The sequence below is a fragment of the Hippocampus bargibanti genome, linkage group LG12, assembly GCF_051943395.1.
Source record: "Hippocampus bargibanti isolate YZ-2025 linkage group LG12, ASM5194339v1, whole genome shotgun sequence".
Lineage (NCBI taxonomy): Eukaryota > Metazoa > Chordata > Actinopteri > Syngnathiformes > Syngnathidae > Hippocampus > Hippocampus bargibanti.
In genome coordinates, this window is record NC_142745.1 from 17,523,903 (window position 1) to 17,547,371 (window position 23,469).

At 41.4% G+C, this 23,469-nt stretch overlaps 2 protein-coding genes across 4 annotated transcripts; both read left to right on the forward strand.

The window, feature by feature from the left end:
* The first annotated feature begins 372 nt into the window (after window positions 1–372).
* mybl2b (MYB proto-oncogene like 2b) lies at window positions 373–9,196 on the forward strand. The gene is made up of 15 exons (XM_089010056.1): window positions 373–819; window positions 1,861–1,957; window positions 2,460–2,531; window positions 2,618–2,710; window positions 2,784–3,004; window positions 3,091–3,220; window positions 3,596–3,655; window positions 4,193–4,384; window positions 6,100–6,366; window positions 6,445–6,587; window positions 6,667–6,766; window positions 7,602–7,712; window positions 8,301–8,408; window positions 8,489–8,614; window positions 8,721–9,196. The coding sequence occupies exons 1-15, from the start codon at window positions 800–802 to the stop codon at window positions 8,847–8,849; spliced, it is 1,869 nt and encodes a 622-aa protein (XP_088866182.1). The 5' UTR covers window positions 373–799; the 3' UTR covers window positions 8,850–9,196.
* A 1,354-nt stretch (window positions 9,197–10,550) lies between these two features.
* On the forward strand, window positions 10,551–23,453 carry rpn2 (ribophorin II). 3 transcript variants are annotated; one of them, XM_089010617.1, is made up of 18 exons: window positions 10,551–10,617; window positions 10,919–11,113; window positions 11,631–11,722; window positions 11,865–12,040; window positions 12,979–13,054; window positions 13,155–13,289; window positions 14,915–15,091; window positions 15,179–15,297; window positions 15,392–15,497; window positions 16,465–16,556; window positions 16,642–16,756; window positions 17,074–17,268; window positions 17,348–17,434; window positions 17,526–17,621; window positions 17,702–17,777; window positions 19,421–19,550; window positions 19,991–20,101; window positions 22,892–23,453. In XM_089010617.1, exons 1-17 carry the CDS (start codon window positions 10,605–10,607, stop codon window positions 20,040–20,042), a joined length of 1,932 nt encoding a protein of 643 aa, XP_088866743.1. In that variant the 5' UTR covers window positions 10,551–10,604; the 3' UTR covers window positions 20,043–20,101; window positions 22,892–23,453. The 3 variants fall into 3 exon arrangements, with proteins under 3 accessions (XP_088866743.1, XP_088866742.1, XP_088866744.1); XM_089010616.1 differs by lacking the exon at window positions 10,551–10,617 and adding an exon at window positions 10,658–10,688; XM_089010618.1 differs by lacking the exons at window positions 10,551–10,617; window positions 19,991–20,101 and adding an exon at window positions 10,658–10,688.
* The last annotated feature ends 16 nt before the right edge of the window (window positions 23,454–23,469 follow it).

Sequence of the window (23,469 nt, forward strand, 5' to 3'; positions counted from 1 at the left end):
TGCACCAATGCACAGCAAGGCCGTTCTGCTAACCAGTCATCCAACACGCCACTCTACAAGAAGCACTTTTTAAAACAGTCATATTTTCTGTTCATTCAAATTCAAACGACTGTAAACGTCAAAGTTATTGGTAATTTCCACAAGTGCTTTTACACTACAGGACCTGATGCGACAGCAGCCACTCTGTAAGTTGTTTATATCCAATTCAAAAGTTATTGGGGTTTAAAAAAATCAAGAGATGAGCACTGTTGCAGCGGTTTGGGTGAAAATAGCTCCGGTATAAATAAAGTGATGACTGATAAATTGTAACACTGGTTCACGACTGCATGCTTCTAGTGTTATTTTGAAAGGGAATAGTAAGCGTTTAACACTTAACTTCCGTTCGTCGTACGACCGAAAGTAGTGCGCAATTGTTAACTGGTACACTTGATAGTTCCACTTGCCCTAGTATGTCAACTCTGTACAAAATAACAAAAATTCGAAGACGACATTGCGTCCGGTGCGCATATTTCCTGCGCATGTCGTCACACTCTGTTCAACTTCTCCGGAAGCGCGCGAGATAGAAATCCAAGAGCGGGGAGAACCGAGACAGGCGGGCCGGTGCGCGCGCGCGGGTATCTGTTAGCTGTCCTGGTGCTACAAAAATGCGCCAACCAGCACAGAGTCTGTAAATAAAATCAACGTCTGGTTACTTCATAAAAGACAATCGGAACATTTTATTTTTTTTGCACATGACGTGCATGGGCAGAGAGACAAGCAGTCGGATCGGCTACAAGTGAAGAGAAAAAAACGGGGGAAAATGTCCTGGTGGCCGCGCTGGTAAGACGCTGATCGCTCTTATTGATATGATCTGTACAATGTTGACATTAGTTCTTTGACTGATGAATTGTCACGCGCCGACGTTATAACTATAACCCGATTGACTCATGTGCTATACGTTCGTTTCCGTACACGCATATTTGACCCCATTGACTGCATCGTATCTATGCCGCCTTTCCCGGCCGGACCAACGGGCTCAAGCGTTGCACATTTCCTGCTTTATCTTTTTTTGGTTTCACAAAATCAAACAATCCGAATTTTAGCCTCAACGCCAATTATTTACGAAGAGTCCAAATTTAACCGGTGGCAATACATGTTCCCGCACTGTCATTAAATTTAACCGAGTTAGCGAAATCGATTAAGGTCTGTTTGTTTCCGAGCAAGCGAAACCAAACAGGTTCTGTTTGTTTCCACCCTCCCGACTTTTCCCACCCTTTATTGCCATTTACACCGATTGTGTTGCTTTGATTCTTCTTAGGCGTTCTCAGTCTGCTTGTGTTCTTTTGATTCTTGTTTGAGTGTTCTCAAAAGATGTTGGCCATATCAAAGCCACCAGATTCTCCCGAGGACTCTGTCCTTTCTCACTTTTCCCCCCGACGTAATAGAGCAACCTGGTGTTATTTCCCAACTATTAAACATGAGGCAGTACAACATTTGCTGAAGAAACCAGACGTTATTTGTATTATGCGAGTAATCGTTACATTAGACATTCTGCTGATTTTTGGTGTCATACGAGGTTTGTTTTTATAGATTATATTAGATTAGCCTTAATTAGTGTCACAGTGGAGAAATGTTTATTTATGGCAGCAAAGTTATGAAAGAAAGAAAAAAGGAAAATAAGTAGAAATACAAAAGCTGCTGTAAAGGCAGCCACTCTCACGGCACCATCTTGAAGTCAAAACAATAGCAAAAAACAAAATAATAAGATACATGTTTTTGCGTTTCTAAATTATGATCTGCTAAATTGTCTTGTGTTCCATTTGTATTTATATGCAGCACTCTGTTCTTAAAGGGCTGTGTAATTACTTATGGTTATTTTAGTGAGGAGGGGGAGGAGAACCAGAATCCTGACACCGATTGGGATGTTGCCGAGCAGAGAGATGGTGGCAAAGTGAAAGTGAAGTGGACACAAGAGGAGGTGATCAAACACAACGTTGAGATTTTTTGAAGACATTCACATCACATTGAATTAAGGAGTCTTTCGTGAGACACTGTATGTAGCACTTTGATGGCAGCTTGTCTGTTTAAAAGTGCTCAATAAATACAGTTGAATTGCAATAAAATATTCTTGATCGCCTAGAGCATGGGTGTCAAAGTCAAGGCCCGGGGCCAAATTTGGCCCACCACATCATTTTATTTGGCCCGCGAAAGCAAATCAAACTTGTGAAATTCCATGATGCTTGCTAAAGTCTGGACCAAAATTTCAAATTGTCCCACGTAAACCACATTAACAGTTATTATTTTTTACTTCAAATTTGAAAACTAGTTATTTATTCATTTGTTGTGTTTTCTGTATGCAATATGTGGACGGGATGAAATATTCTCATGGCTTCCCCAAATTCATAACGGCCCCCCAAGAAGAAACCGTAACTACAATGTGGCTCGCGGCAAAAAATGACTTTGACACCCTTGTCCCACAGGATGACAAGCTCAAGGCTCTGGTTCAAAAACTGGGGCAGAATGACTGGAAGAATGTCGCCATCCATCTACCAGTGAGTTGTTTTTAAGCATTTTTTAAAGCAGAGTGAATATTTAATATATGTGGGCGAGTTTCTATTGATACCCGAATGACTTTTAGAATCGCACCGAACAACAATGTCAACACCGCTGGCTTAAGGTTTTGGATCCTGACCTAATTAAAGGCCCTTGGACAAAAGAAGAAGATGACAAGGTAGTTTGTTATTTGGTACCCGTTTGGACATCATGATACTTGCGGGTCACATTCCAAGCTTTGCGTTCCTCAGGTCATCGAGCTTGTAAATCTCTACGGTCAAAAACAATGGAGTGTCGTCGCCAAACATCTGAAAGGCAGGGTTGGCAAGCAGTGTCGAGAGCGTTGGCACAACCATCTCAACCCGAACGTGAAAAAGTCTTCATGGACAGCTGAGGAGGACCTCATTATCTATAAGGCTCACTGTGTCCTTGGAAATCGCTGGGCTGAGATCGCAAAACTCTTGCCGGGGAGGTAACTTTGCCGTGCGGGGCAGTTCTAAATTGCTGCTGTTTTCCAGAGGCACATTGACGTCCTTTGCGGGGAATATTTTCAAACAGGACCGATAATGCTGTCAAGAATCACTGGAATGCAACAATTAAGCGCAAAGTGGAAATGGGCTTCCACTCGAGGCAGGATTTTAAACCGAATGAGCTTGAAGAGCTGCTTGCGCATATGAAAGACGTGCAGGTAAGGTGTTGCATCGTCACATGCTTGCTGTCAAACTCAAGGCCCGGGGGCCAAATCTGGCCCGCCACATCGTTTTATTCGTCCAGCGAAAGCAAATCAAACTTGTGAAATTCCACGATGCCCGAACCAAAATTTCAAATTGTCCCACGTAAACCACAATAACAGTCATTATTGTTGACTTTGAATTTTTAAACTTGTTATTCGTTAATTTTATGTGTGCTCTATATGTCATATGTGGAGGACATGAAACATTCTTGCGGTTTCCCCAAATTCATAACGGCTTGACACTCCTGCTATAATGTCTATGTTGTGACATGTTTATATGCGGGATATACATTCCTGTACGCTCCTTATGTTAAGTTTTTGATGACGCAGATGCCCACTTGCTCCCAAGATTTTACCGACCCGGATTCAGAGCGGGAAACGCACACCCCCGTAAGCACTGGCGCATTTTGTTGAACATTTAACTCATTCACTGCCATTACCGAGTTTATTCGGGTTTTGGTTTTTCTTGCGGGGCGTTACTGATAAAGCGCTGGTCAGACATCTGGCAATGTTTTTTCGCTTCCACGAGGGGGCATCATTTGGCTTTTGTCCATGTTAGCACTTTTTAGAGCTTCAGCTGTTGTTAAAGTGCTATGTAAATAGATATGTATTGTATTTTGTACAGCCGCCCCCATTTCAAGATCAGATAACTCCAGACCCATATAACTTGGGAATTAACAATTTTTTTCTAAAGAAAGAAGAGAGCCTAAGTTTTCTAACGTTGTGTTAAATGGTTATGTAGTCTGAAAACTCAATATTCTGGGGGTCCTGCAATTTGAGTTTGACCCTGGCAATGGAGTGGACACATTTCTGCACATCGTCTGGCAGTGAATGAGTTAATGATGTCGCATGAGTCTGTTGTTACGTCTGTCATTCCATAAAATCAGATTGCGGTGCGCTCAATGTCGTTTCCTTTGCATCTCGCAGGAAACCACTGTCAAAGGTGACGACGAGGCGGGTCCTTCTCGGGTTTTGTCCCCACCGAAGGACGTGGCAAGTCTTCTGCCTGAAGTGGACAACGCAGGAGAGATGAACTACACAAATTGGGTTGTGGACGAATCTGGATTCCTTTCCCCCGCGGGGCCTGTCCTGAGGGAGGTCCTGGACATGGTGGATGGGGTAGGAAAACTGAACACCACATTCGAGTACCGTGTTGCAAGTTCAGAGCTGGGGAACAAAAAACCTTTTGTGATTCGCGTCGCGTTTCATAAAATCCAATTGAGGATATATGCAACTCATCCTTTGACATCGCATTTGTTGCTGTTTCATATTTATTTCAGCCTTTGAATTTTGGTGAGTCATTTTGAAATCTGAAACAATAAATTGTGGGGCAGAGTAATGTAAATAGCTACATTCATAAATTAATTAATAAACAACTACTGAAACAAATACATAAATATACAAATAGGCAAAGAAATAAATTAATTAGTCCAATAGTTAATAATAATAATAATAATAATACATTTAATTTCTAAGCGCCTTTCAAAACTCAAAGACACTTTACAGTCACGGGATAAGACGTTTTTTTTTTGTGCGGTTGTGCAGCGGCAGCTATTCGCGCCAGCGTTCACTCTACCCCACTGTCCTGCCTGTTTTCCAGCTCTACCAGGAGCAACACACTTGATTCAAATGATCAGCTCATCGGCCAGCTCTGAAGCAGCATTAAAATGGTCCTGATGATTTGAATCAGGTGCGTTGCTCCTGGGAGAGCTGGAAAACAGGAAGGACGGCGGCCCTCGAGGACCGACTTTGGACACCCCTGCTCTACCCGGAATTAACACAGCAGCAAAGTGATGAAAGGAAGAGGAAAGGAAAGAAAAAAGTAGAAAAAAAACATTTTGCATTGTATAAGGCGCACCTTCAATGAATGAAATGAGCTTTCTAAATATAATCTATAAAATATAAAAACGTTTTCCAAATATAAGGCACACCACATTTTAGAATGGTTATTTTCAAAATGTAGTAGCTTTTTTAGCGCATTATTTCACTTCCTTTCATAACTTTGCTGCTGTGAAATGTACATTTCTCCACTGCGAGACTAATAAAGGTAAATCCGAGTGAACGCTGGCGCGTGTGGCTGCCGCTGCTCACCCGCAGAAAAAATATCCTCTGACTGTAAAGTGTCCTTGAGTTTTGAAAGGCGCTTATAAATTAAATTTATTATTATTACTATTATTATTATTGATGAAAAAGTTTCTTCAGCCGTCATCTGTACTTCTTTGTGAAGAAACCTTTTCATCGATGGACCACTCCTGTACGACTGAGAGCTTACACAGACGTATTATTATTATTATTATTATTATTATTATTATTATTACAAGGTGCTACAGTAAAGGCTGGCGTTAGCCACGACTTCTACAGGGACAATGGAGTCAGTGGCCGCTGACAGCAGTTGAGGGACATGTTGTGGCTCAATATTACTTCACATGTGAGGCGCAACTGCAGATAAGGCACAGGGTCATCTTTTGAAGAAAACTTTTTGTGTCCGCCTTATACACCGCAAAATACAGTAATTGATTCATTAGTTAATTAATTAATTTATAGATAAAAAAAAAATACAACACTGTTTCCACAAAGAATTACACCAGTCTATGGAGCAAGGTGTGGAACGTAAACTTATTTTCACCGATTACGTATTGGTGCCGGCCGGGCAGCACGGTGATTAACTGGTTGACATGTCTGCCACGCAGTCCAGCGGTGCAAGGTTCGATTCCGTTTCTGGCCGTCCTGTGCGGAATTTACATGTTCTGCCCATGCCTACCATGGTTTTCTCCAGTTGCATTTTTTAAATGAGAGCACACTGGTGATACTGTATGTCAATTTTTTTGGGATAGGACCTCGAAGGCTGGTGTAACCTTGCTGCATTCGACTTACCCGAAGAAAGCCACAGCCCAGAACGCCACCAGTTCCGTCTTGAAGGCAGCGCCCTGCAGGAATTAAGCAAAGGCAACAGAGGCGAACTCATTCCCATCTCCCCCGGGGGGATCACGTCCCCGTCCATATTGAGTCATCGAAGTCGGAAACACTTATCTCCTGATGCAAATGGCTTAATGACGCCAAAGAGCACACCGGTCAAGATTTTGCCCTTTTCACCCTCTCAAGTGAGTCATCTTCCTCTGAATATGCTGATTGTGTCATCCCTGAAAGTGAAACGCGTCCATTTCCAAATGCCGTCTCAGTTCCTTAACATGTGGACGAAGCAGGACAGTCACGACCTGGAGAACCCATCGCTCACATCCACCCCGGTGTGCAACCAGAAAGCCATTGTTACCACGCCTCTGCAAAGGGACAAGACCCCGATCAATCGAAAGGAAAACTCTGCGTAAATGTTCCATTCTGTCGACCAACCGACTGACTATCCGCTCTTTGTTTGTGTCGAGTACTCACCATTTGTCTTTTAGGTTTGTGACACCCAACCACAAGTCCGAGCTTTGCACGATGCCGCGCACTCCAACGCCATTCAAAAATGCCCTGGAGAAATACGGTCCTCTGCAACCTCTGGTGAGGTTATCTTCTCTGGGTGACCGCATTTTTCAACAAAAAGCCATTACAAAATCCATTTGGGGGTGTTTTGAGCTTTGATTTTCAAATCCCAGTTTCAATGGTGTCGGAACATCGCGTCATTCTTTTAAAAAAATGTTTTGCATTAAAAAGCCTCATCCGTGTCGATAGGTTACTGCCATGCCAGCCGGCTCGGGTGCACTTTAGGAAACCATTGTCAGCTAACTCCCGCTACAAATGCAAATTCACGCTCTAACCTGGAAAAGAAAATTGGACACAGAAACACCGCCGGCTCCACGAGGTCCAAGCTCATCTGAGATTGACAGACACAAAGTGGAAATGTGTTCCATGGTCTGACGATCCCACGTTTCAAATTGTTTTGGGAAATCATAGACATAGCCAAAAAGAAAAAGACCGTCCGGGTTGTTAGCTTGAAGTTTTAGTGCTAATAGCATGGGTAATTTACACATTTGTGAAGGCAAGCTTGATTACCGAAACACGCACACGGGATTTGGTGCAGTCTGCTCCTGGATTTCTAAACAATGTCTTTTTCTGCACGCAGCTAAATAAATAATCACATAAATAAATGAATACATAAATAAACAAATAAATACATACATCAATCACATACATAAATACACTAAAAATAAACATAAATAAAAAGATACATAAATAAATACATTTTTTTAAAGTACTTGCAGCACCAGCAGTCTAGACCAGTCTCCCAATAATGCAAGCAATTTACAAACCAATCAATGTGCACTTTCTCCAGTTCGTGATGTTAGCTGGCTAATATATCACGTTCTTTAGACAATTTTCTGTTCCGTCGTCTCAGCCTCAGACTCCGAACCTTGAGGATGACATCAATGAAGTGATCCTGAGAGACGTGGGTATGGGTTTGGCTCTTCAACTTCCAGCTGTTCCAGAGCAAAGGCGCAAAGCAGTGGTAACTGTATTATTCTTCCATATACCTTCTTTGGACTTTTTGTTAGTTTGTTAGAGAGCTAAATACACTTTTCTCAATACTTTTCTCAAGTTTAGACACTATACTCTAAACTTGTGTTTACGAAAGTCCATTAGTTCTTACTTGCTCACAATTTTTTGGGAGATAAACTGAATTTGTGCGGGTCAACCTTTAAATGTATTTTTCTCTTGTCTTTTTTTTCCATAAAACCTTGGTGTTTCAACTGTGGTATGTTGACATCAATTTCCCATGTTGTAGTGATAAACAATCTTGGTCAAGGGACAATTACATTATTTCAAGGCCTTTATTCATACTGAATATTCACATTTTTCAGATTTGCAAATTCACCTATTCACCAATTCACCTATGTTTTTTTCCCTTTCTTTATTTCAACCTGATGCGCTGATTTTCTTACTTTTTTTCTTCTTCTCTGCACATACAACACAGATTTTCACCATTGTATACAATAGCCCGGTTACACTTTATTTTCTCCATCTATGTCAAACAACTTTAACCCTGGCACAAAACTGAATTGATCATTTGGACTTGTTGATTGGATGTTGTTCCCAGCATCGTCTTCCGTTGAAGAAAGTCCGCAAGTCCTTGGCATTAGATGACTGTCAAGTGATGCCCAAGTCCAAACGCAAATCAAAGACTGAAGCCAAACGTTGCATCAAGGTGGCTGCTGCAAAAAACATGCTCTTGTCCTGCATTTCATTTTGCCTCATGTATAATGTGTTTGTTTTTTTTACTTGCAGGAGGAACCTTTGTCAGTTGCCGAAAACTCTTGTTGTCGTAAAACCAATGAAAATATTTTGGATCAAGGATTCCTTTTGGGCCCATGTGACAGTGCTATTTTTCCCAGTGCAGTTCCCCCAATTCCGGCAAGTTTCATCTTCAGATAAATGATATTTTGGTTTTTTTTCTGTTACCCTCGGAAAAGTATGTAATATCGCCTAATGCGTTTGCCATCCTTTTCTTTCTCGCTAGATGTCCCAAGAGTGGGAGGCAGTTGCATGTGGGCAAACGAAAGATCAGCTCATTATGACGGAGAAAGCAAGGCGCTTCCTGCGCTCCTTAACATCGCGGACTACAAACAGAGCTCTGCTGTTGTCCTGAGACTATTTGCACCTTTGTACCAAGTTGTTACCCAAACACAACAGAATGTTCTGTTGTTTGCTTTTGGAGAAAAGTACTGTACACTTCTTGTAAATGTTCACACAACTTTCGAGTCGTCCGCATGTTTACATGATAGCTGAAATCGAAAACTTCTGCAGGAATTCAATGAGATGTAAATACATTTAGATTTTGTTGAAGGCCATTTTAAAGCTTGAAATCAATATATTTGCATTTCATTATAATTGCAGCCGAACATATTTGGAAAGAAATAGTTGGATTGGATTTAGTTGAGTATTCAACTATAAAATCATGCCTGGATTCTTTTGCAATCAATGAAAATTATTTTACAATGCAAATGTGTGCATGTGTAATTCTTTTCTCACTGGTACACATAAGTTGCAGTTCCCCAAAGCATGATCTTTAGATTTCCCGTGCGATATAATGTAAAAGACAAATATGTCACATAAGCATTAATGGGAAAAATGACACTTTTCTACCAGTGACAGGAGCCACCTCGAGCCAACACAAAGTTGAATTCAAGGATTTTACCGTATTTTACAAACAAGTGAAATATACTTTTCAGGTGTCAGTTCCCTGTTTCATTTTTGAACGAATATACACATTTTATATGCATTACTGGTCATGATTGTAGTGATGGTAGTGCAATACGGGCGTGCTGCAATTTAGTAACTTTCTTGTAAGTTCGAAAAGCCAATTCAGCTTGAAAGAGGAATGCATATTTTTCAACTAGTTTGTTTTTCACGTTTTCATCACTTTATTCTCCATTAAGTACTTGGGGTCAACTGTCCAGAGCAATGGAGAGTGGTTAATAAGCGTGTCCAGGCAGGCTGGAGAAAAATGTCAGGTGTGATGTGTGATAGGAGGGTTTCACTTAGGATGAAAGGAAAAGTGTATAAAACAGTGGTGAGACCAGCCATGATGTTTGGACTGGAGACGGTGCCACTGAACAAAAGACAGGAAGCAGACCTGGAGGTAGCAGAGCTGAAGATGTTGAGGTTTTCTCTGGGAGTGACCAGGTTGGATAGGAGTTAATTAGAGGGATAATTCTATGAGTACATTAGAGGGATAACTCATATTAAAGGCTTTTGAGAGAAAGTCAGAGAGGCCAGACTGAGATTGTTTGGACATGTCCAGAGGAGAGAGAGTGACTATATCGGGAGAAGAATGCTGAGCCTTGAACTGCCAGGCAGGAGACAGAAAGAAAGACCTAAGAGGAGGTTTATGGATATTGTCAAAGAGGACATGAAGGTAGCCGGTGTGAGAGAAGAGGATGCACAAAACCGGGATAGATGGAGGACATTGATTTGCTGTGGCGACCCCTGAAGGGAAAAGCCGAAAGGAAAAGAAGAAGTCACTTTATTCACCTCTTGTCTTAATCTCTTATAAACCAATGTTACTGTAGTTTTACTTCATTTGAATGTTAGTGTGCCGTGGACGATTTTATTTTTGAGTGCTGTGAGTGAACGCTGGTGCGTCTGGCTACCGTTGCTCACCCTTTGTTTTTATTCTGTGACTGGATAGTGTCCTTGAGAGTTTTGAAAGTGTTATTATTATTATTAGATAAAATGTAGATGATAGACAATATGTCGTTTCCTTACTTCCGGAAGTCTGAGGAACGTTAAAATGTACAATTATTGTGAAACGCAAACCGGAAATTACATCTATCTTGTCGGGTCTCACCGTGCACCGGAAGTAATCGTTCCTTTTGGTGACGCTGCATTAGACTGCCTTGGCATGGAGCTATTCAGTGAGTGAATTAATCGTTCCTTTGACATACCTTGAAGTCGTTTTCACTCGATGTTATGGTCACCCAATTAGGTATGCGACGAGGTGCTGCACTACGCTGAATACGTTGGAAAATAGCTCACGGGCGTCTGGATCTCAGTGCCGCTTCCTTACTGTCGTTCGCTAGCTGTCGCCGTGAAGCGAACGTCTGCAATAGAAACGCAACAAAATTAAAAGAAAAAATCTTTGTGTTTACGAATTTACATCGAAACGTACACGATAAATGTGGTGGACGGCCAACTTCTATTTTCGTGTGTTCACAGGGCTTTTCGGGTTGTTGCTCCTCAGCCTGTCACTCGCTGGAGCTCAGACGCTCACTCCGGCTCACTATCTATCCCTGTCCGATATTGCTCGACTTCAAAATCTCCTAAGCGAACCTTTCACGGACCTGGAGTCGGCCTACTACTCCGTCGTGGGGCTCAACAAACTCGGAGCCACCGTTCCTGATCACGAGGCACGTAAAGGCTTTGTAATCATCTTTTCTTTTTGGCCACGTCTTGCCTCACAAGACAACGGTATCAAAGTCAAGACCCGTGGGACAGATATGGCCCACCACATCATTTTATTCGGCCTACGAAAGGAAATCAAGCACATCTAGTTCCATGATGCCTGCCAAAGTCTTTACCAAAATTTTAAATTGTCCCATGTGAAAGAAGCAAACGTCCGACACCTTCAAAGAAGTACAGATGACTGCTGAAGAAACCTTTTCATCTATGTCCCATGTTAACCACAATAACAGTACTTATTCTTGACTTCTGATTTGAAAACCAGTCATGTATCAATTTGTTGTGCGCATTATATGTGGCGGGGATGAAACATTCTCATGGCTTCCCCAAATTCATAACGGCCCTTGAGAGGAAACCGTAACTATAATGTGGACCGCCGCAAAAAATGACTTTGACAACATTGTATTATACTCATGACTGGCAATTTTTTGTCTTGATCTAAATTAACAAATGGTTACTTTCTAGGAAGTATGCCAGTTCTTAAATTCCCAGCTTGATCCCACCAATATTGATTCAGTCTTCTTTGCTGTGGAGACCAGCCAAGCCATTTCTGGATGTAAGGTATGGGCACATTTGCACCGATCTCATTATTTTACAAATTTTCCGTTGAATACGTCCAAAATGTGGTAGTTCTAATTTAATAGTTTTATTCTTTTTATGTAAACGTTTTGGCGATCTGTCAGTAATCTTTTTTGTCACTTAGATTCATGTGACCAATGAAACGCGAGACATCCTTCAGGCTGCTGTCAGTGAAGACTCCACCATGTCTCAGATTCACCGGGCTGTGAGCGCGCTTAGTTCTTTGGGGCTTCCTTTGAGCTCTCAGGAGGTCGTTGGTGCACTCACAGCTCGCATCAACAAGGAGGACAATGTTGTGGCGTAAGTTGGGTTGGGAAATAATAATAATACATTTTATTTATAAGCACCTTTCAAAACTCAAGGACACTTTCCAGTCACAGGATATTTTTTCTGCGGGTGAGCAGCGGCAGCCACGCGCGCCAGCGTTCATTCAACCCAGAAGTAACACAAAGTAAAAAAACAAAACTAAAAAAATAGTGACAACACTAAGACACAGTTATTCATTCTTCATTACTTTCTGTACCCTCTTTGTACATTAAGCAGTTCTAGATGAAAGAGGATCAGAGCGTCCTCTTCAGTAGTGGATCAGAGACGTCATGATGGAATGTGCACTTCTACTACAAGCTAAATGTTGAAATCAAACACACAGCTGTAGCATCCATTGACGAAAAGAGATTGTCTCACATCTCCTGTCCCACATAAATCCGCTTCAATTCCAAGCCGCAACAGTTCCTCATATGCATCGGCGCTCTGCGCTGACGCTCCTTTCTTCTTATCGCGGGCTCCTCAAGCCATGCATCCATCCAGCCGCAGACTGTCCAACAGCGCCAACCTTTTCGCTGAACAAATCGAGGCTGCGAAGATGCTTCCCATTACAGGCGCAAAAAAGCACAACGGCCCCAGACCTGTCGAGCGATGATAGTCAAATGGCATCGACATTCTTTCCATTCAAAAACAGTACTGGCATATTCAAAGCCGCAACCGCTCAGCACAGTCTCCTCCTTGATGAATGTCGTGGCCGAAAAAAGCTGAAAAACAATCCGTATCAGTTCCACATGACACACAACAATACAGTGACAAAAGAAAACACAAAAACAAGACCAAAACAACAACAAAAAGAGCAAGGCTCATGAGAGCACTTGCTGACAGCTGCATACTCGAGTGCCATCTTGAAAATAAAATACAGTAGTTCAAATTTGTAAGTGGCTGTTTCATAGATCTAATTTTTTTTTGGACAGCATTACCTTGGCTCTGCAAACAGCCACTCGTCTTTCTCAGCAGGCAGAACTTGGAGGAATTCTTGAGGAAATTGAGGTGAGACTTTTCACATCCACCAGGTGGAGCTTTCGCACCGATATCTCAAAACTGCAGTGTGATTTACCTATTTTTTCGTTTCCTTTTTTTTAAATCGCAGGATCTGACAGCACGTTTAGATGACCTTGGTGGTATCTTCCTCCATTTCGAAGAGGGCCTCGAAGCCACCGCCACGTTTGTCACAGCTGCCTATGCCCTTTCTGATCACGTAGATATGGAACCACCCCTCAAACAGGTGGGATTGATTTGTCCGTTTCATGTCATCATTGGAGACAGAGAGACCGTCAGGATGCTGACCTGATAATTAGAGCGGTTAAATGCATGTGCAAAATAGTGTGTTTTAAGGGTAAACATGTCCATGAGAGTTTTGAAGGGTGCTTTCAATAAAATGTGTTATTATTATTATTATTAAAAGAATCAAAAAGCCTTTAATAGTCCCATAATGAGAAAATTTGCAATCTACAGCAGCAAAATTGAAAGGGTGGTGGGGGGTAAAAAAATAAAACAAAGTATTCTATGCACAAAAGAAAATGTCAGAAGACTGAAATGTAAAACTGCACAAAAACGTTTCATAAAATGAAGTGTACATGTGAAGTGCAAAGTATAAAAATATAGAAAAGTATAAAAAGCATATTTGATATATGTAACTGTATTGACTTTACATGAGGTAGCTGTGCTATTTACAATGTGTGAGTCCGGTTTTTATAAGATTCGTGGTGTTTTGAAAATCAGAAAGCCTTTAATATTCCCACAGTGGGATGTATTGCATTACTTCATGGAGGTTACTGAGTCGCTGTGGCGACCCCTTGAAGGGAAAAGCCGAAAGGAAAAGAAGAAGACATTACAATACATCGCATTAGAATGTATTTTCCAATTACTGTCAAAGCTGGTTTTTGACCATAATCTGTTCCAGAAACATTTGAAAACCGATTTGGTGGAAAAACCAAACATTTCCCATTCGAATCAATGTAATCAATGTCTGCCTTTTTTTAGTTGACTGTGAAGTTGCCATGCTTTCTCACTCACACTGTCCCCTGCGAGCTGCTTTTCATTAATACAAATCACGTTTTTCAACCTCTTCTATTGCCTGAGACCGTTGCTCAGACAACACAGAAACACCTTTAGTCACACGTAACAATAGTCGACTTAGCATACTGATAATGGGACGCCAAGTCACACAAACGCACACCTCATTCATGTTTTTCGATTTATGTTATGTTATGTTATGTTTTTTCCTTCTGCTCGACCGTAATTTTCCGAAAACTAGTTCGTTAGCCAAGACTATATATGTTCGTGACGTGAAAAGTTCCTATCCTAAAGCGTTTGTAAACCGAATCCGTATCACTGTATACCACAAAATGTGTTGAATATTTTCACAACTGTACTCCCCCTAAGCCAGGGGTGTCAAAGTCATTTTTTGCCGCGGGCCACATTGTAGTTATGGTTTCCTCTCGAGGGCTGTTATGAATTTGGGGAACCCATTAGAATGTTTAAATCCCTTCAAATATTACATATAGAGCACACAGCAAATTAATGAATAACTTGTTTTCAAATCTGAAGTCAAGAATAATGACTTTATGAATTTATTGTGGTTGACATCCAAAAATATGACATTTTGGCTCAGATTTTAGCAATCATCATGGAATTTAACAAGTTTGATTTGCTTTCGCGGGCCGAAAAAAATGATGTGGCGGGCTGGATCTGGCCCACGGGCCTTGACTTTGACACCTGTGCCCTAAGCCAACGAACCACTTAGTTCATAATGTATTACAGTAAGATTTGACTCAAAACAACTGCATTTGTTTCAAAGAATATCGACATAAATGGAATAAATGTTCCGAAAAATTCCTCTCTCTCCAGGACCAAGTCATTCAGCTGGTGAACTCCATTTTCAGCAAGAAGTCCTGGGACTCCCTGGCTGAGGCTTGCAGCGTGGCAAATGCTGCCGCCACCCTCTCCAGCAACCGCTTTCACGTCCCGGTGGTGGTCAACACTCATGGCCCGCCCACTGTGTCACACAAGCAGCCCACCCTGCAGGTATAAATGCGGGATGCTGCCGCCGTAGCGGTCTGCGTTGTCCTATTGAATTACCCGAATCGTTGTGTTTTTCTTGCCCATACGCAGATCCTTGTCACCGACGTCATGTCTCAGCCTCTGACCTCAGCCAGAGTGCAAGTGGAATCTGCGTATGCCGTTGCTTCCCAGAGCGTCATTCTTGGCCAAGCGCCGTTCACGCTCAATGAGTAGGCGTCAACAAAATATATATTTTTTATTCCTAAAACATCATCTACTGCACAGGTGGCATTTTATTTGACAAAATGTGTTTTTGCTTTTCAGCGGTGTCTTTGAATTGAATTTTATGTCCCAGAAACCGGCCAGTGGATATTACCAGTTCACCGTTTCCATAACCGGTGACAGCCGCTTGATTGCCAATCATGTTGAGGTGAGAGTTCAGTTTTCATTGGGCTTTTAAAAGAAGGACTTTTTTTCTTCTGATTCTGAAATTGACCGACGGTTTCACGTATTGTGACTGAAATCTGATTAATGAAGATTAATATGGTTCGTGGCGGTTTCATGTTAAAGGAGTTACTTTTGGAACATGCACATTTTGTCGAAATAAAAATGAAAGAAGTGACCCAGCCTTTTTTGAAAGTTTTCATAATAACTCATAAATTAAAGTATTTAATTAATCTGTTTCATTTATTTATGAAATATTTTCTTTGTTTATGTTCCTTATGATATCTGTTTTTGGCAATGGTTTTCTCATTTTTTTTATTTGGATACTTAATTCCATTATTTAAGTCTCCCAAAACTTTGCCTGTTATGGCGGAGTGCTCTATTTTTTTATTTTTATTTTTTTAAGAAAGGGGGGTGTCAGATTACTCCATTATGTAACTAATTGCAAACTACTTTTTTTGTGCTCGCGGATGCCACCACAAAGACAAAATTCATTTTTTAATAGCATGCCCTCATTAGAATCTACCAGTGCAGTGCGAACGCGACTTTTATTACCATATTTTCCGGTGTATAAGGGGTGCCGGACTATAAGGCGCACCTCCAATGAATGGTATATTTTCAAACTTTCCATATATAAGGAGCACCTGACTATAAGGTGCACTTTCAATGAATGAAAAAAGTACCAAATCTATAATAGTCTTCCAAATATAAGGCACACCACATTATAAAGCGCTGCAGTAGAGGCTAGGGTTACGCACTACTTCTTCTACAGGGGGAAATGGTGTCTGTAGTTACTTTACATATAAGGCCCACCTGCGTATAGGGCGCAGGGACCGCTTTTGAAGAAAATCAAGGCTTTTGGGTGTTAATACACCGGAAAATACGGTACTCCTCACTTGATGGTTGTCCACCTCACTAAATTCACCTTTTATTGTCACGCCGTTCACCTGCAGCTCAAAGTGAAGGTGTCAACGGAGGTGATGGTTACCAATATGGACCTCTCGGTGGTGGATAAGGACCAGAGCATTGGCACAAAGACTACCAGGTTGGAAATCGTCACCACCCCCAAAACTACACTTTGTACCTTCCACTGGGACTTGACGATTTTTTATCGTTTGAAAACAATCCAGGGTGGAGTATCCTTCCAAAGCGGCGAGCTCCTTCATTGCTGATAGTCACCAAAACTTTGCCATGGCCTTCCAGCTGCTTGACGTCAATACCGGAATGGAACTTACGCCCCATCAGGTACGTAATGAACACTTCAATTCCTTCAAATTGTCAGGGATCCCAGATGTCCGCTATTTAGTGGAATTCTGCTATTTTTTTCCGCCCAAGTGATATTTTCTATTTTCATATAAGAGTTCTATCATTTCCATATACAACCACTAAAACATTTGTTTTGAAGGGTGATGGGATGATCAGAATGCGTAGTGCTTGAGTCGGCATGCTTTCGTGTGTTTTGGTCGATGTCGGTTGCTTCCATTGACAATCGGGATCGCTCGGGAGTAAAATACCGGGAGACTGTGCGCGACTGTCCGATTTTATTTTTCACTCTCTCGCAGACTTTTGTCCAGCTGCACAATCAGAAAACGGGCCAAGAGGTTGTTTTTGTCGCTGAGCCCGATGCTAAGGGTCTATACAAGTTCGAGTTGGACGCGGCGGAGCGCAAAACGGAGTTTGCGCTCATCTCTGGTACATATTCCCTCTATCTCATGGTTGGCGATGGCACATTGGAGAACCCCATTTTATGGAACGTAGTAAGTCTCGTCGTGAGACAGCGAATCACACTTTGCCGAGTGTTCCCGACGGTGACCTTCAACGCTTGTGCATTCAAAGGCTGACGTTGTGCTGAGGTTTGTGGAGGAGGAGGCCCCAGTGAGCTTTCAAGCCAAGACTCTTTACGTACCCAAGCCGGAGATCCAAGTAAAGGCTCCTCGTCTTTAATTCGTTTTCCGGATGACAAGGTCCGATCAGAAATCAGGTTTCAATTGTGAGCGTTCGCCTTCCTTTGCAGCACTTATTCAGGGAGCCTGAAAAGAAGCCTCCAACAGTCGTCTCCAACGCCTTCACCGCGCTCGTCCTGTCACCCCTCCTGCTTCTGCTAATCCTGGTATCATTGATGAACACAAGATCAAACTAAATGCCCCCCAGCCCCCAATGACACAATGATCTCTCTTCTCTCCTTTGCAGTGGATTAAGCTTGGGGCAAATATTTCCAACTTCAGCTTTTCTCCCAGCACTCTTCTCTTCCACGTTGGGCATGCAGGTATGTGTCTTTTTCAAACCGTAACGATATTGTTGTTGTTTTGCCCCCCCTCCCCCAAACAAAAGAAACAAAAAGAAATAAAATAAAAAAATAAAGCTCTTCTTGATTTTTGACTCAATCTATGTCCCGGGGTTCAAACTTTTTGAAAAGGGGGGCCAGATTTGGTGTGTTAAAAATATAGGGGGGCAACCTTGGTGGATGTTCTTTACATATAATAGCAATTAATTTAAATTCATTTCAGTGAGCCATTCTGTGGTTCACATTTGTTTTTTATTTTAAATTTCACCTAGATTAAGCATGTGTTTTGTTTCATTTGAAACAGGCATATCAAAATTGAATTAACATTGAAAATTCATACGGAATATTCACTTCACCTTTTTTTTAAACACTTTACTTAACAGTTGAGCAGATGTAATTGTTTTGTTTATTGTCACCATTTTAGAAAATACAAAAACAAAGAAAATTGGGAGGGCTTATTCAGTCATGAGTCCGATGCTAATTTGCTGCACTTAATTGAGCCTCTATAAGGCAGCACTCAATACACACAGGTAACAGCGCTACTGCCCAATGTCTTCATTCTACATGCGGGCCAGGCGTTTTTGATTTTATGATGGAGGCGACGGGTGGGATGAAAATTGACCACGGCCCGCATTTGCTCCGCGGGCCGGAATTTGGACATTCTGATCTCTGTAGATTATAATGACAAAACAACAGATTGGCACAATTTAACATTGTCACAATGTTCATGTTCAAATACTTATTAAATATTGAAGGGAAACCGACGTCACTTTTTTGTTTTTTAACTGACATCAGAAAAACGTTTTATATCATCTAAAATACCCAAAACACGCAGTATGATATTTTTATTCAAATGCAAAACACCAATAAAAATGACTTAAAGTGTCCAAAATCTGCCAAAAAAATTGGGCATTTTCAGAAAGTCCCGCCCCCAGTTCGTGACGTCACGCCAAGACGTCTTGCATTGCTGGAGAATCCAAACAATGGCTTCAGATTCGGAGAATGTGCTTTCTTGTTACACATCCAGTTATGAATATGATTCAAATAGTTCTGATGAGGAAAGCATACATGTTTGCAATCGATTAAAGAATTTATTCCATGCCATTTTGAGGCAACATTGGGGAGAAACGATTACCAGAAAAGAGGCACAAAATGTTGACCTCCTGTGGCCACCTCCGTTTCCACAGGCTGATGAATTCCTTATATGGAGCTTGGATGCCCTCTTCTGGCGGCTTTCGTTGTACATGTTTCGTTCTCAGACCAAACATGTACAGCAAAATACATTGACGTGATTGAAGGACTGCTACAATGTGTCTTTTTTCGGTCAGGGGTCGTTCCTTTCATGACGTCACGTACAGACTCGTCACTAACTCAAAAACAAAACTTCCTGAATATTCAGAGCGAATCTTAAAACATAAAATATAGCTATATGCGGTGGAATCTTATTAAAATACGCCCAGTGGAAGTCATTTGAAGCCATTTTACAAATTATGGACACAACTTGTCCGGAGACGTCGGTTGTCCTTTAAGTATATGAAATATGAATTAATATGTATTAATTCATATGATTAATATTAAATATTATTATAAATAATCTTCTGATTTTTTTTTTTAATTATTTTCAGCTCTGCTGGGCCTGATGTACATCTACTGGACCCACTTGAACATGTTCCAGACTCTTAAGTACCTGGCAATTATCGGTGCTATTACATTCCTGGCCGGGAACCGCATGCTGGCACAGAAAGCAGTAAAGAGGTAAATATGTCGATGGCGCGTTTGGCGCCAAAGATTTCTTTGAGAGTTCCTGATCCTTGAGAAGGAAGGAGCAATCAGTCATTAAGATGTTTAGTACTCTGGTGCCCCCTGAGGCCTCTTGAGAGTTCTTGGGTACAAAATAAGCCAAAAGTACTGTCCTTGTGACTTGGCCACCTAATGCTTGATCTCACTTGGGGAAAACGCCTTCCTGCAAGAGAAGTGGGCAATTTGTTGTAGAGCCCGCGAAGCATCAAAGTGAGCAATTTGTCACTCGTGAAGATCTTTCTTTTCTATCGCTTTTTCCCTTCCTCCTTCTCTCAGTGTTCCTCTTTTGAATCCTTTTCAGACAAGCAGGCGACTCCAGCGAATAAGTTCTCGCCCGTTGCTGTCATCTTAGTTTCCTTTACCCACGCGCTGGTGTCTCTTTACTGCTCTTTCAGGATTGCCGCCGAGCAAAGTAGTCGGCTGGCAAAATATCGGAGCCTTCGATAAAGCGCCCTTCACCCTCCCTTTTGTTAGCCAAAGGGCCGCTTGCGCTCACCGGGCTTCAAGTAAGGGCTTTGTCGTCCCTGCCGTGCATCAGTTCTTGTGGTTGCCAGCATGCTTGGCCATGTGTTGCTCCCGCTCACTCATCCTAATTTTTCGCCTTCTCGCGCTGGCCAACTTGACCGTTTTTCCTTTCCCCCTTTTCACTCCTGTCATCATAGCAACTGCCCAATGATCATTCTTCCATTGTTTTGACCCTCACTTTTTTTTCATTATTTGATCTCAGATTGGTGTGTTTTTAGACCGAGTCATCAGCATAGTTGGGATGATTTTTTTTACCTAGCTGTGTTATTTAAAGGACAACTGACACCATTTTTTTGTTTCCTAACTGACATCAGAAAAACGTTTTGTAGCATCTAAAATACCCAAAACACGCAGGCTGATATTTTTAGTCAAATGCAAAACACCAATAAAAATGAGTTAGTGTCCCAAAACTACTTCAAAATGACCTCGGAGATGCTGAGTTTCAGAAGGTCCCGTCCCCTTTTTCGTGACATCATGCCAATGGCTTCAGATTCGGAGAAGATGCTTTCTTGTTACTCATCCAGTTATGAATATTATTCAAATAGTTCTATAGAGGAAAGCATAAATGTTAGCATAAAGAAGTCCTCCCATATCAATTCGAGCTGTCAGGACTCCAATGTAGCGTGCCAGAAAATGCACAAGATGGCGCCCAAGCTCCATTGGAAATGGGCTGATTTGTCTGTTGGTAATTTGTGTCAACTTGTATCAAATACAGTAAAGTCTCGTTATATCGATATTCAAGGGAGTCCGAAAAAATATCGATATAACCGGCACTATCGATATATCCGACCCTGTTTGCATGTAATTTTCTCTGTGCGTGCATAGAAATAGTATCGATATAACCGGGACTATCGATATATCCGATATCGATATAATGAGACTTTACTGTAGTAGTCTTGGTGCAACACACAATGATTCACCTTCGCGTTATTTATGTGTTTTCCTTCTAATTTCAACACGAAGTTTTCAGACCAAACAAAATACCCAAAATGCATTGTGTGTCGCTTTCTCGGTCAGGGGCGTTCCAGACGTGACGTCACATCAGGCATCGTCATCAACTCGAAAACAAGACTTCCTGAATATTCAGCGCAAGTCTTAAAACGTAAAATAGAACTATATGCCATGGAGTCTTTGTAAAATACGCTCAGTAGAAGTCATTTGAAGTAATTTTACAAATTATGGACACAACTTGTCCGGAGGCGTCGGTTGTCCTTTAAATGGATGTTTAGCCTTAGGTCCTCAGTCTTCCTGATAATTTCTTTACGAATCCTAAACCTGTGTGTTTGGGAGCCTTTTACTGATCGTCTTCATCTTTATTAAGTTCATCGAGTTGCTTGTTCTGGAGCCACAAGGGGACATAAGCCAGTGTCTTATTGTGCCAGTCCCAAGCTTGGATAAATACTGAGGGTTGTGTCAGGAAGGGCTTCCAACGTAAAAGCTTGGCCAAAACAAACATGCGAATCAAACCTCTGAAGATGGAGGACACTGATTCGCTGTGGCGACCCCTTGAAGGGAAAAGCCAAAAGGAAAAGAAGTGTGTTTTTACAATAAACCAATGTGTTTAATTTATTTTTTAATCAGAAATCAGCTTTTTTGTATCATAAGCCAGCATGTGTTTTTTTTTATTTTAAATAATAAACAGGTGTGTTTTTTTTTCAAGCAGATTTTTTTCAAATAATAAACCAGTGTTTTTTAAATGAAAAGCTGTGTTTTACTTGTTTATAAACCAGCGTTTTTTTTATTAAAAACCAGCGTGTGTTTTTAATAATCAACCAGTGTGGGGTTTTTTTTTAATCATAAACCAGCATGTTTCAAATTCATTTTTAACATAAACTAGCAATTCATAAACAAGCATTTGTTTTTCTCCTAAACCAGCGTTTATTTTCTTTTTTCTTTTAAAGGACAACCAACATCACTTTTTTGTTTCCTAACTGACATCAGACAAACGTTTTATAGCATCTAAAATACCCAAAACACACAGTATGATGTTTTTATTCAAATGCAAAACACCAATAAAAATGACTTAAAGTGTCCAAATTCTGCAAAAAAATTGAGATGCGAATTGGGCATTTTCAGAAAGTCCCGCCCCCAGTTGGTGATGTCACGCCAAGACGTCTTGCATTGCTGGAGAATCAAAACAATGGCTTCAGATTCGGAGAATATGCTTTGTTGTTATTCATCCAGTTATGAATATGATTCAAATAGTTCTGAAGAGGAAAGCATGCATGTTTGCAATCGATTAAAGTATTTATTCCGTGCCATTTTGGGGCAATGGGGGGGGGGGGGGTAATGTTGCACCAAAAAGAGGCAGAAAATGGCGACAAAGGTCCGTGTAAGGAATTAATCAGCCCGTTTCCACAAGCTGATTAATTCCTAACACGGAGCTTTGTAGCCCTTTTCTGTCTCTTTTTGGCGCCACACGAAGTTTTGCGACCAAACAAGGAAGGACTGCTACAATGTGTCCTTTTTTCGGTCAGGGGCGTTCCTTCAGTGACATAATGTGAGGACTCAAAATCAAGACTTCCGGAAACGTGAGGACTAAAAAACAAGACTTCCGGAATATTCAGCACGAGAAAACGTAAAATATAGCTATATGCGGTGGAATCTTTGTAAAATACGCTCAGTAGAAGTCATTTGAAGCCATTTTACAAATTATGGACGCAACTTGTCCAGAGACGTCGGTTGTCCTTTAAATAATAAAGCAGTATGCTTTCCTTGTTAAGAGTACCTAGGTGAAATCAGCAAATGTGCTCTCTTTCTCCCCCCCACAGAACTGAGAAAAAATAAGATGACACTGAAGCAGCCAACCCCCCCCCCCACCCGCCCCACTGGAGTCGATCACCAACACATCCCCATCGCACAGCATAACAGTTGAAGAAGACGTTGCTGAATGGAAGGAAATTCCGAAGAAAAACAAAGTTCTTGGTCTTGCCGATCAGATCAGTTCTTCGCGACTGCTCCGCTGTGTTGACACGTGATTGTTCGTTGCACTTCCATCTTCCTGTGAGATTATTTGAGTTGTTGTACAACATGACACTGTTGTCAGTGCACTCTAATTTTTTTTGTAAGTTTTTACTTTTGATGTTTCTTGGTGGAAGTAATTCAGGATCAGTTATTTACGCCTCTCTGCAGTTTTTGCCCGGTGCCGGTTTTTGCCAGCAGGTCGGATTCGTTGCGACTTTCCAGTCCAGAGCTATAAACTGTACCAACCGTTTTGAGTGTGTGTCAAGGCTGAGCTTTTTTCGTATTTGATAACAATTTGCATCCCCGTGATAAATTGTTCAATTTGAGGGCATGTTTTTTTTTTTTAAGAAATAAAGACATGGAGGTGAATTTGCTTGCGTTGTCT

Bases quoted from the DNA above. Each gene is read 5' to 3' on its own strand.
- mybl2b (XM_089010056.1), top strand. From the start codon at position 800: ATGTCCTGGTGGCCGCGCTG. The intron at 2,532-2,617 runs GTGAGTTGTTTT...AATGACTTTTAG, and splicing joins ATGTCGCCATCCATCTACCA to AATCGCACCGAACAACAATG. The intron at 3,656-4,192 runs GTAAGCACTGGC...TGCATCTCGCAG, and splicing joins AGCGGGAAACGCACACCCCC to GAAACCACTGTCAAAGGTGA.
- rpn2 (XM_089010616.1), top strand. The intron at 11,723-11,864 runs GTATGGGCACAT...TTTGTCACTTAG, and splicing joins AAGCCATTTCTGGATGTAAG to ATTCATGTGACCAATGAAAC. The intron at 17,269-17,347 runs GTAAGTCTCGTC...GTGCATTCAAAG, and splicing joins ACCCCATTTTATGGAACGTA to GCTGACGTTGTGCTGAGGTT.